The 18,566-nt window shown below is 43.4% G+C and overlaps 1 protein-coding gene across 1 annotated transcript in view; it reads right to left on the reverse strand.

Moving 5' to 3' along the window:
- Nucleotides 1–1,958: 1,958 nt before the first annotated feature.
- The window catches only part of LOC143298677 (uncharacterized), a 110,061-nt gene continuing 93,453 nt past the window's right edge, over nucleotides 1,959–18,566 (reverse strand). The window contains exons 6-8 of the mRNA XM_076611561.1: nucleotides 3,942–4,689; nucleotides 2,876–3,002; nucleotides 1,959–2,037 (exon numbers count right to left, since the gene is read on the reverse strand). Coding sequence (XP_076467676.1) covers nucleotides 1,959–2,037; nucleotides 2,876–3,002; nucleotides 3,942–4,689 — 954 coding nt within the window. The remainder of the gene's footprint in view (nucleotides 2,038–2,875; nucleotides 3,003–3,941; nucleotides 4,690–18,566) is intronic.

Raw genomic sequence — 18,566 nt, forward strand, 5'->3', positions numbered from 1 at the left:
TCATTTAGATTCCCACATACACGGCCACACCCGGGTTCGTCCGTCGCAGTTCCAGCGTCGGCAGTCCACAGGGAACCATCGATGTTAGGTCGCCTGGAGGCCACACACCAGAGGAGACCCTGCACTGCTGCTGAGTCACTTCGGTGGTGTTCAGTGGTGCCTGTTCTGTTTTAACGTACTTAGGACACCACTTACTAAGCCCCCTACTAACGACAATAATGGCTTAGTCGCGGAGCCAGACTGAGTGAGCGTCTCTCCCAGAGTGGAGACCGCCACCACGTCCCTCAAACAACAGCCCCCCATGAATCCGCCGACACTGACGACATTGACAGGACTCACCCCAAGCACGGAAGTGGAGGGGTATCGAAACTGAGGTCACCATGAGAGCAGGGCATGAAAGGCCACAGACTTTGAGACTATTTTGTTTTATATTGATGACGATGAAGGAGGAGGATGACGATGATGATGACGATGTTGCTATAGAGGTCCATTTTGGTTTGGGACTGCGTGACAAGGCTGTACTCTACGCTTCCTGTCATAATGATATCCCGGCGTTAACCAGGCCCGAGAGATACAGACACTTGCAGTGTTGGTCAGGTAATTAGAGCAACACACCCAAAGACGCATCCTTGAAGTGGATGACACTCGACTGTGTGGTCCCAGTCTCCCGATTTAAGCCCACAGCACACTCAACTCTGGGTAGGAGCCGGCCACGGGCCGAAAAACCCACCTCCGCTGGGATTCGAACCCGCGTCCTCCCAGCCGTCAGTCCGCGACGCTAACCACTTCGCCACGGCGGCTGGTTTCATTAATTTTTCTTTGTTTATTCATTCATTCATTCATTCATTCCATTAATTGTTTAAAAGTAGCCAGTATAAAATAGGGCTTTGCAATAAATGTTCTCAATGTTTTTCTTTATTCAGATCTTTGTCATTGCCACGATACTTAGAAAAATCATTTCGCGATCAGCTTCATCACGTGACTTACGTCATTACACATGAAGCAAATGTCAACATGCGGCAATGGACAAGTCACGTGACATCAGCTACACCACGTGACATACATCATGTGATATCAAGTAGAACGTCGCACTTGTTTGCAGTTCAACACAGAGATCAGAAAGATCGTGTCATATTGACTTTATCGATCCGAGATACTTGTTTGTTGTTGTTTTTTTCTGCTAACGATTATGCTTATCCTCACTGAGATAACACTGAACGAACAGGTCAGGTTGTCAGTCTTCATTTCAACTTCTTTCTTTTGGGATTGCTTCCCTTTCGCACAGTAAAATCAGTAACGCCACTTGAAAGTACACAAAAAGAAGTCAACACTGATCAACTGTACACCCCGCTGAATTCATTTGACCAAAGGTCAACAATCAGGGGGTTAATATGATAATATCGATCAATACTTGTATAGCACCTATCCTGGGTCAATGACCGAAGTGTAAGTGTTTAACAGAAATCTACACAACAGGTTGCCAACGTGGTAGACCCGGCTGACAGCTGCCATTGGGCGCTCTTCATTCGTTTCCTGTCATTCAAACATGTTTCAATCACACACACACACACACACACACACACACACACTGATAGTGAAAAGACGCTAAACAAAAGAAGGAACACACACACTCACTCACTCACAAAACATGTAACATATTTACGTGTATGTGCATGACTGTTTTGTTTATTTACCCCACCGTTTAGGCTGCCATACTCCGTTTTCGGGATTGTGCTTACTAGGTATATATTTTCTTTTTTCCATAATCCATTAAAAAAAATATTAATGCTGACATGGAATGCAGAACCTTTAACGTGCGTATTTGAAATTCTGCGTGTATATACACACGGAGGGGTTCAGGCACTATCATATCTGCATATATGTTGATCAAGAATATTGAAAACAAAAACAAAAACAAAACAAAAAAACAAAAACAAACAAACCAAAAAACAGACCCTTCACCCAGTGGGTGTGATGCGGATCGAACTCAGGATACCTGGGCGAGGACCTAGCTCTCCAACCATCTGACCACTGCTCCTGGAGGTGTATGGAGGTTGATGATTATTTAGGGGTTGACCATGACAGGAGAGTGGAGGGCGTGAGGAGTGTTAGTGGGGTCAGGGTCAGATGACCGCTACCTCTTGCTTTGAACACAGCAGCCCCTCCCTGTCACGTGGCTGGGTCACGTGCCGCGTCAGGTGTGTGAAGGGAGAGTGGTGTCACTCTGTGCACCAGTTCGTAGCTAAAGTGTCGTGTGCTTGCGTGCTGACAATCTGTGATGACTGCAGGACTGAACACTTTGGCATAGAGACAGTGACAGGTGGCGATAATAAACTATGACACGGTATTTATAGTAGAAATAGTGGCAGTGGTGGTGGTGGTGGTGGTAGTAGCAGTAGTGGTGGTAGCAGTAGAAGTCAGTAGTAGTATTCTCATTATCATTCTTTAATTAATGCTATTGTTATTATTGTGACAGGTGACCATGATAAACTTTGCACAGTGGTAGTAGTTGTTGTAGTTGTTGTTGTTGTTGTCGTCGTTGTTGTTGTACTGGTAGTATTATTGTTAATAAAAACTGCAGATGGACGTTTGCAGTGTCCAGAGTATCTACACTGCAAATCAATGTTTCAAAACAGACATTTCACTTTTGACGTATGTAGCAATAAGTTTCTGCAGTTTGATTTCTTTCTGATTCCTGCGTTTTTCTTGCACAATAGTATATGTATAAATGAAAGGGTTCAGAGCTGAGTTAAACGGCAGCACAAAGACAGCCATTGCCGTGTTGATCTCCCCTGGAACAGGAACGTCCAGCTTTGCCAGGAGTCCACAGACACCAATGGGGAACCAGCACAAAAAGTCTGACATGGCAACCAACAGAAGGCGACGAGCAATGGCGGCCTCTTTGGATCTGGTTTTGTCTTTGATTACGACGTTTTCTTTGCTGTTTGATCCTCGATCTGACATGGTATTGGCCCTCACTGACCAGTAGATCAGAGCCTGGCCTGCGGCAATGCACATGAATATGACCATGTTAAATACAATCACGATGCAAAAGGAATAATAGCGACCAGGGAAGTCAGTTCTAGTGATTGGCAGAGGAATGCAGATGCCAGTCTGGCTGTAGAATTCCCAGTGGGACGTCACAGGGAGTAAAGGGATTGAGGCAAGGATAATCCCTATTCCCCAGCTGACAGCACAGGCAACATGAGCTGATGTTGGTCCGAAACGAAGATGACTGAAAGGAAAGCGCATCACCAGAAATCGATCAAGGGTGATGAGGCCAATAAGAATTGATGACACTTCACAAGACAACAGGGAGATGAATCCTGAAACTGTACATGCTGTGCTTTTTCTCCAGTAAGATTCATTCCACAGGTAGGTACCAGCATATAAACGGTCTGCTGTTCCAATTATCAGCAAGTAAACGCCCATGAAAAAGTCAGACACAGATAGATGAATAACAAACACTGCATAACCCACTTTCTGTTTTGAGGATAAGAACCAGATACGGTATACAATGCTGCACAGGTTTCCGAACAAACCAGCAATGATGAAGATCACAATAGCAGCTCGGTAAGAGTCAGATTTCAACAAATTATCACAAGAGGAGATCTCATCTTCTGGTACAATGCATATTCCCACAAAACTATCAGGTAGCACTGCAGAACAGCAAAGCACGAAGTCGTCAGCAAATAAGTGTTGCAGCTGACCCATTTCTTTCATAAATTCTGGACTGAAATCAGACACAGTGCAACCTTGCAAATCTAAGGTCTTTAGGTTCCGAAACAATCCCCTACCTTGAAGAGATTTCAGCCCACTATGCGAAAAGTCTATACCTTCAATCTGGGGCATCATGCTTGAGAAAGAATGTAAGTCAGGAAAGTGATATGAAACACGAGAAAGATTCAGAAACAGCAGGGATTCCAATCTGTGTTCCGTACTGGACGTATAAATTCCAGACAATGGATTATTAGACAGATCCAGTTCTTTGAGGTTGTGTAATTGTGAAAGATGATTAAAATTTATATATTGTATTATGTTTCCACTGATATCTAACACATGAAGATTAGGCAGATGCATGGCACTAAGATTTCTCCAGCCACACGCTCCAGCTCCAAGATAAATCAGCATGGTCTGATTTGTGATGACATCCAAGGTCAGTCCACTCCCCCTGGCTTGAAGATAACGTAACTTGGGGAAAGCTTCAGGTTGAAAGAGAAACAGGCTGGTAAAGGACGGTCCATAACAAACACACTGATCAGGACAAGAATTAGTCAATTCACACATATGTTCATCATCCTGCTGTGGACACTGAGGCCGACCGTCACATAGGTAATCTTCGTGTAGACATATCTGTCGGTCCTTCCCACGACATCGGTACAGCCCTTTGCATGTGAATTCATCACACCCAGCTTCATCCCCATGTCCCGGACAGTCCGTCATACCATTACACCTGGTGTAGACAGGCAGACAGTAACCATTCCCAGGGCACCGGAAGTGAGAGTCTGGGCACCGAGTCGTGTTTCCGGGAAGAGCTATCAAAGAGAAACTTCCGGGTCTGTCAAAACTGACGAGTGCTGGTGGGCGTGTCACATTGAAAATGATGTTGAATGATGAATCACAGTACGACTCGTCACGTCCGGTCTCGCAGTTGACGAACTGATCACACACTTGTTTGAGACTTACACACTGAAAACGGTATGTGGGTACCCAAGAGAAATGTCAGGAATGGAAAAGGAACACCGACACAGTTAATTAGGGTCAGGTCACTGAACAAAAACAAGCAAAGATGTCTCCCTTCCTGTCGTGAACACTGGTCTCTTTTCTGTTTATCTGCCAGTATGCATGTTTGTCTATCTGTCCGGCTGTCTGTCTGACTGTTTGTCTGCCATTCTCTCTATCCGTCGTTCTTTGTTATGAACACTCTTCTGTTTCTTCAATTCTTTCTTTTTACACCCACACCCCCCCATACACGCACACACATATCTAGCTAATATTTTCTCCCCCTCCACTTGACCTTCAGTGGTGGTCTGGACGCTAGTCATTCAGAAGAGACGATAAACCGAGGTCCCGTGTGCAGTATGCACTTAGCGCACGTAAAAGAACCCATGGCAAGGGTTGTTCCTGGCAAAATTCTGTAGAAAAAATCCTCTGCGATAGGAAAAACAAAGAAAACTGGACACAGGAAAAAAAAAGCAAAAAATAGGTGGTGCTCTTAGTGTAGCGACGCGCTCTCACCAGGGAGAACACGCCAAATTTCACACAGAAAAATCTCTTGTTACAAAAAAATACAATATAATACAATACAATACAATACAATATATATATATATATATATATATATATATATATATATATATATATATATCTTCTTATACATCTTGAAAAACAAGGACTGAAGAAAGGAAGAGAGAGACAGAGGCAGACAGATACACAAACCTGTCAAGAGAAAGACAGACAGACAGATACACAAACCTGTCAAGAGACAGACAGACAGATACACAAACCTGTCAAGAGACAGACAGGCAGACAGATACACAAACCTGTCAAGAAACAGACACGCAGACAGATACACAAACCTGTCAAGAGACAGACAGGCAGACAGATACACAAACCTGTCAAGAGAAAGACAGCCAGACATACACAAACCTGTCAAGAGACAGACTGACAGATACACAAACTTGTCAAGAGACAGACAGACACATACACAAACCTGACAAGAGACAGACAGGCATACAAATACACAAACCTGACAAGAGAAAGAGAGACAGATCCACAAACCTGTCAAGAGAGAGAGAGACAGATAAACAAACCTGTCAAGAGACAGACAGATACACAAACCTGTCAAGAGACAGACAGACAGATACACAAACCTGTCAAGAGAAAGACAGACAGATGGATGGATACACAAACCTGTCAAGAGACAGACAGACAGACAGATGGATGGATACACAAACCTGTCAAGAGAAAGACATACAGACAGATGGATACACAAACCTGTCAAGAGAAAGACAGACAGACAGATGGCTACACAAACCTGTCAAGAGAAAGACAGACAGACAGAGAGACAGACAGACAGATACACAAACCTGTCAAGAGACAGACAGATACACAAACCTGTCAAGAGACAGACAGACAGCTACACAAACCTGTCAAGAGAAAGACAGGCAGACAGATACACAAACCTGTCAAGAGAAAGACATGCAGATACACAAACCTGTCAAGAGACAGACAGACAGACAGACAGATGGATACACAAACCTGTCAAGAGAAAGACAGACAGATTCACAAACCTGTCAAGAAACAGACAGGCAGACAGATACACAAACCTGTCAACAGACAGGCAGACAGACAGATACACAAACCAGTCAAGAGAAAGACAGACAGATACACAAATCTGTCAAGAGACAGACAGACAGATACACAAACCTGTCAAGAGACAGACAGACAGACAGAGAGATGGATACACAAACCTGTCAAGAGAAAGACAGAGAGACAGATACACAAACCTGTCAAGAGACAGACAGATACACAAATCTGTCAAGAGACAGACAGACAGATACACAACCTTGTCAAGAGACAGAGAGGCAGACACATACACAAACCTGACAAGAGACAGACAGGCATACAAATACACAAACCTGACAAGAGAAAGAGAGACAGATCCAAAAACCTGTCAAGAGAGAGAGAGACAGATAAACAAACCTGTCAAGAGACAGACAGATACACAAACCTGTCAAGAGACAGACAGACAGACAGATACACAAACCTGTCAAAGACAGACAGACAGATGGATACACAAACCTGTCAAGAGACAGACAGACAGATACACAAACCTGTCAAGAGAAAGACAGACAGTTACACAAACCTGTCAAGAGACAGACAGGCAGACAGATACACAAACCTGTCAAGAGAAAGACAGCCAGACATACACAAACCTGTCAAGAGACAGACTGACAGATACACAAACTTGTCAAGAGACAGATAGACACATACACAAATCTGACAAGAGACAGACAGGCATACAAATACACAAACCTGACAAGAGAAAGAGAGACAGATCCACAAACCTGTCAAGGGAGAGAGAGACAGATACACAAACCTGTCAAGAGACAGACAGATACACAAACCTGTCAAGAGACAGACAGACAGACAGATACACAAACCTGTCAAGAGAAAGACAGACAGATGGATGGATACACAAACCTGTCAAGAGACAGACAGACAGACAGATGGATGGATACACAAACCTGTCAAGAGAAAGACAGACAGACAGAGAGACAGACAGACAGATACACAAACCTGTCAAGAGACAGACAGATACACAAACCTGTCAAGAGAAAGACAGACAGTTACACAAACCTGTCAAGAGAAAGACAGGCAGACAGATACACAAACCTGTCAAGAGAAAGACAGGCAGATACACAAACCTGTCAAAGACAGACAGACAGATGGATACACAAACCTGTCAAGAGACAGACAGACAGACAGAGGGATACACAAACCTGTCACGAGACAGACAGACAGAGGGATACACAAACCTGTCAAGAGACAGACAGAAAGACAGATGGATACATAAACCTGTCAAGAGAAAGACAGACAGACAGATGGATACACACCTGTCAAGAGACAGACAGATGGTTACACAAACCAGTCAAGAGAAAGACAGACAGATACACAAACCTGTCAAGAGACAGACAGACAGATGGATACACAAACCTGTCAAGAGAAAGACAGACAGACAGAGGGATACACAAACCTGTCACGAGACAGACAGACAGATGGATACTCAAACCAGTCAAGAGAAAGACAGACAGATACACAAACCTGTCAAGAGACAGACAGACAGATGGATACATAAACCTGTCAAGAGACAGACAGACAGACAGATGGATACACACCTGTGAAGAGAAAGACAGACAGACAGATGGATACACACCTGTCAAGAGACAGACAGACAGATGGATACACACCTGTCAAAAGACAGACAGACAGATGGATAAACAAACCTCTCAAGAGACAGACAGATGGATACACAAACCTGTCAAGAGAAAGACAGAAAGACAGATGGATACATAAATCTGTCAAGAGAAAGACAGACAGACAGATGGATACACACCTGTCAAGAGACAGACAGACAGAGGGATACACAAACCTGTCAAGAGAAAGACAGAGGGATACACAAACCTGTCAAGAGACAGACAGAGAGACAGATACACAAACCTGTCAAAAGACAGACAGATGGATACACAAACCTGTCAAGAGAAAGACAGACAGACAGACAGATACACAAACCAGTCAAGGACAGACAGACGGATAAACAAACCTGTCAAGGGACCGACAGACAGATACACAAACCTGTCAAGAGAAAGACAGACAGACAGAAATACAAACCTGTCAAGAGACAGACGGACAGACAGATACAAAAACCTGTCAAGAGAAAGACAGACAGACAGAAATACAAACCTGTCAAGAGACAGACGGACAGACAGATACACAAACCTGTCAAGAGAAAGACAGACAGACAGAAATACAAACCTGTCAAGAGACAGACGGACAGACAGATACAAAAACCTGTCAAGAGACAGACAGACAGACAGATGGATACACAAACCTGTCAAGAGACAGACAGACAGATACACAAACCTGTCAAGAGAAAGACAGAGAGACAGATACACAAACCTGTCAAGAGAAAGACAAACAAACAGATGGATACACAAACCTGTCAAGAGAAAGACAGACAGACAGATGGATACACAAACCTGTCAAGAGAAAGACAGACAGACAGATACACAAACCTGTCAAGAGACAGACAGACAGACAGACAGATGGATACACAAACCTGTCAAGAGAAAGACAGACAGACAGATGGATACACAAACCTGTCAAGAGACAGACAGGCAGACAGATCCACAAACCTGTCATTAGAAAGACAGACAGACAGATGGATACACAAACCTGTCAAGAGAAAGACAGACAGAGAGACAGATACACAAACCTGTCAAGAGACAGACAGACAGACGGATACACAAACCATTCATGAGAGAGACAGACAGATGGATACACGAACCTGTCAAGAGACAAACAGACAGACAGATACACAAACCTGTCAAGAGACAGACAGACAGATACACAAACTTGTCAAGAGAAACACAGACAGATGGATACACAAACCTGTCAAGAGACAGACAGACAGACAGACGGATACACAAACCTGTCAGGAGAAAGACAGACAGACAGATGGATACACAAACCTGTCAAGAGAAAGACATACAGACAGATGGATACACAAACCTGTCAAGAGAAAGACAGACAGAGAGACAGATACACAAACCTGTCAAGAGACAGACGGACAGACGGATACACAAACCATTCATCAGAGAGACAGACAGATGGATACACGAACCTGTCAAGAGACAAACAGACAGACAGATACACAAACCTGTCAAGAGACAGACAGACAGATACACAAACTTGTCAAGAGAAACACAGACAGATGGATACACAAACCTGTCAAGAGACAGACAGACAGACAGACGGATACACAAACCTGTCAGGAGAAAGACAGACAGACAGATGGATACACAAACCTGTCAAGAGAAAGACATACAGACAGATGGATACACAAACCTGTCAAGAGAAAGACAGACAGAGAGACAGATACACAAACCTGTCAAGAGACAGACGGACAGACGGATACACAAACCATTCATCAGAGAGACAGACAGATGTATACACGAACCTGTCAAGAGACAAACAGACAGACAGATACAGAAACCTGTCAAGAGAGAGACAGACAGATACACAAACTTGTCAAGAGAAACACAGACAGATGGATACACAAACCTGTCAAGAGACAGACAGACAGACAGACGGATACACAAACCTGTCAGGAGAAAGACAGACAGACAGACGGATACACAAACCATTCATGAGAGAGACAGACAGATGGATATTCAAACCTGTCAAGAGAAAGACATACAGACAGATACACATACCTGTCAATAAACAGACAGATACACAAACCTGTCAAGAGACAGACAGACAGATGCACAAACCTGTCAAGAGACGAACAGACAGATACACAAACCTGTCAAGAGACAGACAGACAGACAGACACATACACAAACCTGTCAAGAGAAAGACAAACAGACAGATGGATACACAAACCTCTCAAGAGAAAGACAGACAGACAGACGGACACACAAACCTGTTAAGAGAGAGACAGACAGATACACAAACCTGTCAAGAAACAGATACACAGATGGTTGCACAAACCTGTCAAGCGACAGACAGACAGACAGATACACAAACCTGTCAAGAGAAAGACAGACAGATGGATAAACAAACCTGTCAAGAGACAAAAATACAGACAGAGGGATACACAAACCTGTCAAGAGACAGAGAGACAGACAGATGGATCGATAGACAAACCTGTCAAGAGAAAGACAGACAGACAGATGGATACACAAACCTGTCAAGAGAAAGACAGACAGACAGATGGATACACAAACCTGTCAAGAGAAAGACAGACAGACAGACAGACTGAGAGACAGACAGACAGGTACACAAACCTGTCAAGAGACAGGCAGACAGATACACAAACCTGTCAAAAGACAGACAGAGAGACAGATACACAAACCTGTCTAGAGACAGACAGACAGACAGACAGATGGATACACAAACCTGTCAAGAGAAAGACAGAGAGACAGATACACAAACCTGTCAAGAGACAGACAGATACACAAACCTGTCAAGAAACAGACAGGCAGACAGATACACAAACCTGACAAGAGACAGGCAGACAGACAGATACACAAACCTGACAAGAGAAAGACAGACAGATGGATACACAAACCTGTCAAGAGACAGACAGACAGATACACAAACTTGTCAAGAGACAGACAGACAGATACACAAATCTGTCAAGAAAAAGACAGGCAGACAGATACACAAACCTGTCAAGAGACAGACAGATACACAAACTTGTCAAGAGACAGACAGGCAGACAGATACACAAACCTGTCAAGAGACAGACAAACAGATTCACAAACCTGTCAAGAGAAAGAGAGACAGATACACAAACCTGTCAAGAGACAGACAGACACACACACAAACCTGACAAGAGACAGACAGGCATACAGATACACAAAACTGACAAGAGACAGACAGAAAGATACACAAACCTGTCAAGAGAAAGACAGACAGACAGATACACAAAACTGTCAAGGGACAGACAGACAGATGGATACACAAACCTGTCAAGAGACAGACAGACAGATACACAAACCTGTCAAGAGACAGACAGACAGATACACAAACCTGTCAAGAGAAAGACAGACAGTTACACAAACCTGTCAAGAGAAAGACAGACAGATGGATACACAAACCTGTCAAGAGACAGACAGACAGATACACAAACCTGTCAAGAGAAAGACAGACAGTTACACAAACCTGTCAAGAGAAAGACAGACAGATGGATACACAAACCAGTCAAGAGAAAGACAGACAGATACACAAACCTGTCAAGAGACAGACAGATGGATACACAAACCTGTCAAGAGAAAGACAGACAGACAGACGGATACACAAACCTGTTAAGAGACAGACACAGGTATACACAAACCTGTCAAGAGACATATGGATACTCAAACCAGTCAAGAGAAAGACAGACAGATACACAAACCTGTCAAAGACAGACAGACAGATGGATACAAAAACCTGTCAAGAGAAAGACAGATGGATACACAAACCTGCCAAAAGAAAGACAGACAGACAGATGGATACACAAACCTGTCAAGAGAAAGACAGATGGATACACAAACCTGTTAAGAGAAAGACAGACAGATGGATACACACCTGTCAAGAGACAGACAGACAGATGCACAAATCTGTCAAGAGACAAACAGACAGATACACAAACCTGTCAAGAGACAGACAGACAGACAGACACATACACAAACCTGTCAAAAGAAAGACAGACAGACAGATGGATACACAAACCTGTCAAGACACAGACAGACAGATGCACAAACCTGTCAAGAGACAAACAGACACATACACAAACCTGTCAAGAGACAGAGAGACAGACAGACACATACACAAACCTGTCAAAAGAAAGACAGACATACACATACACAAAGCTGTCAAGAGAAAGACAGACAGACAAATGGATACACAAACCTGTCAAGAGAAAGACAGACAGACAGACGGACACACAAACCTGTTAAGAGACAGACAGACAGATACACAAACCTGTCAAGAGAAAGACAGACAGATGGATGCACAAACCTGTCAAGAGACAGACAGACAGACGGACACACAACCCTGTTAAGAGGCAGATAGACAGATGGATGCACAAACCTGTCAAGCGACAGACAGACAGACAGACGGATACACAAACCTGTCAAAAGACAGACAGACAGACAGACAGATACACAAACCTGTCAAGAGAAAGACAGACAGACAGACAGATCCACAAACCTGTCATTAGAAAGACAGACAGACAGATGGATACACAAACCTGTCAAGAGAAAGACATACAGACAGATGGATACACAAACCTGTCAAGAGAAAGACAGACAGACAGATGGATACACAAACCTGTCAAGAGACAGACAGACAGACAGATACACAAACCTGTCAAGAGACAGACAGACAGACAGACAGACAGATGGATACACAAACCTGTCAAGAGAAAGACAGACAGAGAGACAGATACACAAACCTGTCAAGAGACAGACAGACGGATACACAAACCATTCATGAGAGAGACAGACAGATGGATACACGAACCTGTCAAGAGACAAACAGACAGACAGACAGATCCACAAACCTGTCAAGAGAAAGACAGACAGACAGATGGGTACACAAACCTGTCAAGAGAAAGACATACAGACAGATGGATACACAAACCTGTCAAGAGAAAGACAGACAGACGGAAACACAAACCATTCAAGAGAGAGACAGACAGATGGATACACGAACCTGTCAAGAGACAAACAGACAGACAGATACACAAACCTGTCAAGAGAAACACAGACAGATGGATACACAAACCTGTCAAGAGACAGACAGAGAGACAGACAGACAGACGGTTACACAAACCTGTCAGGAGAAAGACAGACAGACAGACGGATACACAAACCATTCATGAGAGAGACAGACAGATGGATACACAAACCTGTCAAGAGAAAGACATACAGACAGATACACAAACCTGTCAAGAAAAAGACAGATACAAAACCTGTCAAGAGAAAGACATACAGACAGATACACAAACCTGTCAAGAAAAAGACAGATACAAAACCTGTCAAGAGAAAGACAGACAGACAGATGGATACACAAACCTGTCAAGAGACAGACAGACAAATGGATACACAAACCTGTCAAGAGACAGACAGACAGATGTACAAACCTGTCAAGAGACAAACAGACAGATACACAAACCTGTCAAGAGACAGACAGACAGACAGACAGACACATACACAAACCTGTCAAAAGAAAGACAGACAGACAGATGGATACACAAACCTGTCAAGAGAAAGACAGACAGACAGATGGATACACAAACGTGTCAAGAGAAAGACAGACAGACAAATGGATACACAAACCTGTCAAGAGACAGACAGACAGATGCACAAACCTGTCAAGAGACAAACAGACAGACAGACAGACACATACACAAACCAGTCAAAAGAAAGACAGACATACACATACACAAAGCTGTCAAGAGAAAGACAGACAGACAGATGGATACACAAACCTGTCAAGAGAAAGACAGACAGACAGACGGATACACAAACCTGTTAAGAGACAGACAGACAGACGGACACACAAACCTGTTAAGAGACAGATGGATACACAAACCTGTCAAGCGACAGACAGACAGACAGACGGATACACAAACCTGTCAAGAGACAGACAGACAGATACACAAACCTGTCAAGAGACAGACGGACAGACAGATACACAAACCTGTCAAGAGACAGACAGACAGACAGATGGATACAAAAACCTGTCAAGAGAAAGACAGACAGATATATGGATACACAAAACTGTCAAGAGACAGACAGACATATACACAAACCTGTAAAGAGAAAGATAGACATATACAAAAACCTGTCAAGAGAAAGACAGACAGACAGATACACAAACCTGTCAAGAGAAAGACAGACAGACAGATGGATACACAAACCTGTCAAGAGACAGACAGACAGACAGATACACAAACCTGTCAAGAGAAAGACAGACAGACAGATACACAAACCTGTCAAGAGACAGACAGACAGACAGATACACAAACCTGTCAAGAGAACGACAGACAGACAGATGGATACACAAACCTGTCAAGAGACAGACAGGCAGATAGATACAAAAACCTGTCAAGGGAAAGACAGACAGATGCACAAACCTGTCAAGAGACAAACAGACAGATACACAAACCTGTCAAGAAACAGACAGACAGACAGACACATACACAAACCTGTCAAAAGAAAGACAGACAGGCAGATACACAAACCTGTCAAGAGAAAGACAGACAGACAGATGGATACACAAACCTGTCAAGAGAAAGTCAGACAGACAGATGGATACACAAACCTGTCAAGAGACAGACAGATGGATACACAAACCTGTCAAAAGAAAGACAGACAGGCAGATACACACACCTGTCAAGAGAAAGAAAGACAGACAGACAGATACACAAACCTATCAAGAGAAAGACAGACAGACAGATGGATACACAAACCTGTCAAGAGAAAAACAGACAGACAGATGGATACACAAACCTGTCAAGAGAGAGACAGACAGACAGACAGATGGATACACAAACCTGTCAAGAGAAAAACAGACAGACAGATGGATACACAAATCTGTCAAGAGACAGACAGACAGATGCACAAACCTGTCAAGAGACAAACAGACAGATACACAAGCCTGTCAAGAGACAGACAGACAGACAGACACATACACAAACCTGTCAAGAGAAAGACAGACAGACGGATACACAAACCTGTTAAGAGAAAGACAGACAGATGGATGCACAAACCTGTCAAGAGACAGACAGACAGACGGACACACAACCCTGTTAAGAGGCAGATAGACAGATGGATGCACAAACCTGTCAAGCGACAGACAGACAGACAGACGGATACACAAACCTGTCAAAAGACAGACAGACAGACAGACAGATACACAAACCTGTCAAGAGAAAGACAGACAGACAGACAGATCCACAAACCTGTCATTAGAAAGACAGACAGACAGATGGATACACAAACCTGTCAAGAGAAAGACATACAGACAGATGGATACACAAACCTGTCAAGAGAAAGACAGACAGACAGATGGATACACAAACCTGTCAAGAGACAGACAGATAGACAGATACACAAACCTGTCAAGAGACAGACAGACAGACAGACAGACAGATGGATACACAAACCTGTCAAGAGAAAGACAGACAGAGAGACAGATACACAAACCTGTCAAGAGACAGACAGACGGATACACAAACCATTCATGAGAGAGACAGACAGATGGATACACGAACCTGTCAAGAGACAAACAGACAGACAGACAGATCCACAAACCTGTCAAGAGAAAGACAGACAGACAGATGGGTACACAAACCTGTCAAGAGAAAGACATACAGACAGATGGATACACAAACCTGTCAAGAGAAAGACAGACAGACGGAAACACAAACCATTCAAGAGAGAGACAGACAGATGGATACACGAACCTGTCAAGAGACAAACAGACAGACAGATACACAAACCTGTCAAGAGAAACACAGACAGATGGATACACAAACCTGTCAAGAGACAGACAGAGAGACAGACAGACAGACGGTTACACAAACCTGTCAGGAGAAAGACAGACAGACAGACGGATACACAAACCATTCATGAGAGAGACAGACAGATGGATACACAAACCTGTCAAGAGAAAGACATACAGACAGATACACAAACCTGTCAAGAAAAAGACAGATACAAAACCTGTCAAGAGAAAGACATACAGACAGATACACAAACCTGTCAAGAAAAAGACAGATACAAAACCTGTCAAGAGAAAGACAGACAGACAGATGGATACACAAACCTGTCAAGAGACAGACAGACAAATGGATACACAAACCTGTCAAGAGACAGACAGACAGATGTACAAACCTGTCAAGAGACAAACAGACAGATACACAAACCTGTCAAGAGACAGACAGACAGACAGACAGACACATACACAAACCTGTCAAAAGAAAGACAGACAGACAGATGGATACACAAACCTGTCAAGAGAAAGACAGACAGACAGATGGATACACAAACGTGTCAAGAGAAAGACAGACAGACAAATGGATACACAAACCTGTCAAGAGACAGACAGACAGATGCACAAACCTGTCAAGAGACAAACAGACAGACAGACAGACACATACACAAACCAGTCAAAAGAAAGACAGACATACACATACACAAAGCTGTCAAGAGAAAGACAGACAGACAGATGGATACACAAACCTGTCAAGAGAAAGACAGACAGACAGACGGATACACAAACCTGTTAAGAGACAGACAGACAGACGGACACACAAACCTGTTAAGAGACAGATGGATACACAAACCTGTCAAGCGACAGACAGACAGACAGACGGATACACAAACCTGTCAAGAGACAGACAGACAGATACACAAACCTGTCAAGAGACAGACGGACAGACAGATACACAAACCTGTCAAGAGACAGACAGACAGACAGATGGATACAAAAACCTGTCAAGAGAAAGACAGACAGATATATGGATACACAAAACTGTCAAGAGACAGACAGACATATACACAAACCTGTAAAGAGAAAGATAGACATATACAAAAACCTGTCAAGAGAAAGACAGACAGACAGATACACAAACCTGTCAAGAGAAAGACAGACAGACAGATGGATACACAAACCTGTCAAGAGACAGACAGACAGACAGATACACAAACCTGTCAAGAGAAAGACAGACAGACAGATACACAAACCTGTCAAGAGACAGACAGACAGACAGATACACAAACCTGTCAAGAGAACGACAGACAGACAGATGGATACACAAACCTGTCAAGAGACAGACAGGCAGATAGATACAAAAACCTGTCAAGGGAAAGACAGACAGATGCACAAACCTGTCAAGAGACAAACAGACAGATACACAAACCTGTCAAGAAACAGACAGACAGACAGACACATACACAAACCTGTCAAAAGAAAGACAGACAGGCAGATACACAAACCTGTCAAGAGAAAGACAGACAGACAGATGGATACACAAACCTGTCAAGAGAAAGTCAGACAGACAGATGGATACACAAACCTGTCAAGAGACAGACAGATGGATACACAAACCTGTCAAAAGAAAGACAGACAGGCAGATACACACACCTGTCAAGAGAAAGAAAGACAGACAGACAGATACACAAACCTATCAAGAGAAAGACAGACAGACAGATGGATACACAAACCTGTCAAGAGAAAAACAGACAGACAGATGGATACACAAACCTGTCAAGAGAGAGACAGACAGACAGACAGATGGATACACAAACCTGTCAAGAGAAAAACAGACAGACAGATGGATACACAAACCTGTCAAGAGACAGACAGACAGACGGATACACAAATCTGTCAAGAGACAGACAGACAGATGCACAAACCTGTCAAGAGACAAACAGACAGATACACAAGCCTGTCAAGAGACAGACAGACAGACAGACACATACACAAACCTGTCAAGAGAAAGACAGACAGACGGATACACAAACCTGTTAAGAGAAAGACAGACAGATGGATGCACAAACCTGTCAAGAGACAGACAGACAGACGGACACACAAACCTGTCAAGAAAAAGACAGACAGATGGATGCACAAACCTGTCAAGAGACAGACAGACAGACGGACAGACAAACCTGTCAAGAGACAGACAGACAGATGGATATACAAACCTGTCAAGAGACAGATAGACAGATGGATGCACAAACCTGTAAAGCGACAGACGGACAGACAGATACACAAACCTGTCAAGAGACAGACAGACAGATACAGAAATCTGTCAAGAGACAGACAGACAGATGGATACACAAACCTGTCAAGAGAAAGACAGACAGACAGACAGATGGATACACAAACCTGTCAAGAGAAAGACAGACAGATGGATACACAAACCTGTCAAGAGATAGACAGACAGACAGACAGATGGATACACAAACCTGTCAAGAGAAAGACATACAGACAGACGGATACACAAACCTGTCAAGAGACAGACAGACAGATGGATACACAAACCTGTCAAGAGAAAGACAGACAGATAGATGGATACACAAACCTGTCAAGAGAAAGACAGACAGACAGATGGATACACAAACCTGTCAAGAGAAAGACAGACAGACAGATGGATACACAAACCTGTCAAGAGAAAGACAGACAGACAGACAGACAGATACACAAACCTGTCAAGAGAAAGACAGACATACAGACAGATGGATACACAAACCTGTCAAGAGATAGACAGACAGACAGATGTA

The sequence above is a fragment of the Babylonia areolata genome, chromosome 24 (genome assembly GCF_041734735.1).
Source record: "Babylonia areolata isolate BAREFJ2019XMU chromosome 24, ASM4173473v1, whole genome shotgun sequence".
Taxonomy (NCBI): Eukaryota; Metazoa; Mollusca; class Gastropoda; order Neogastropoda; family Buccinidae; genus Babylonia; species Babylonia areolata.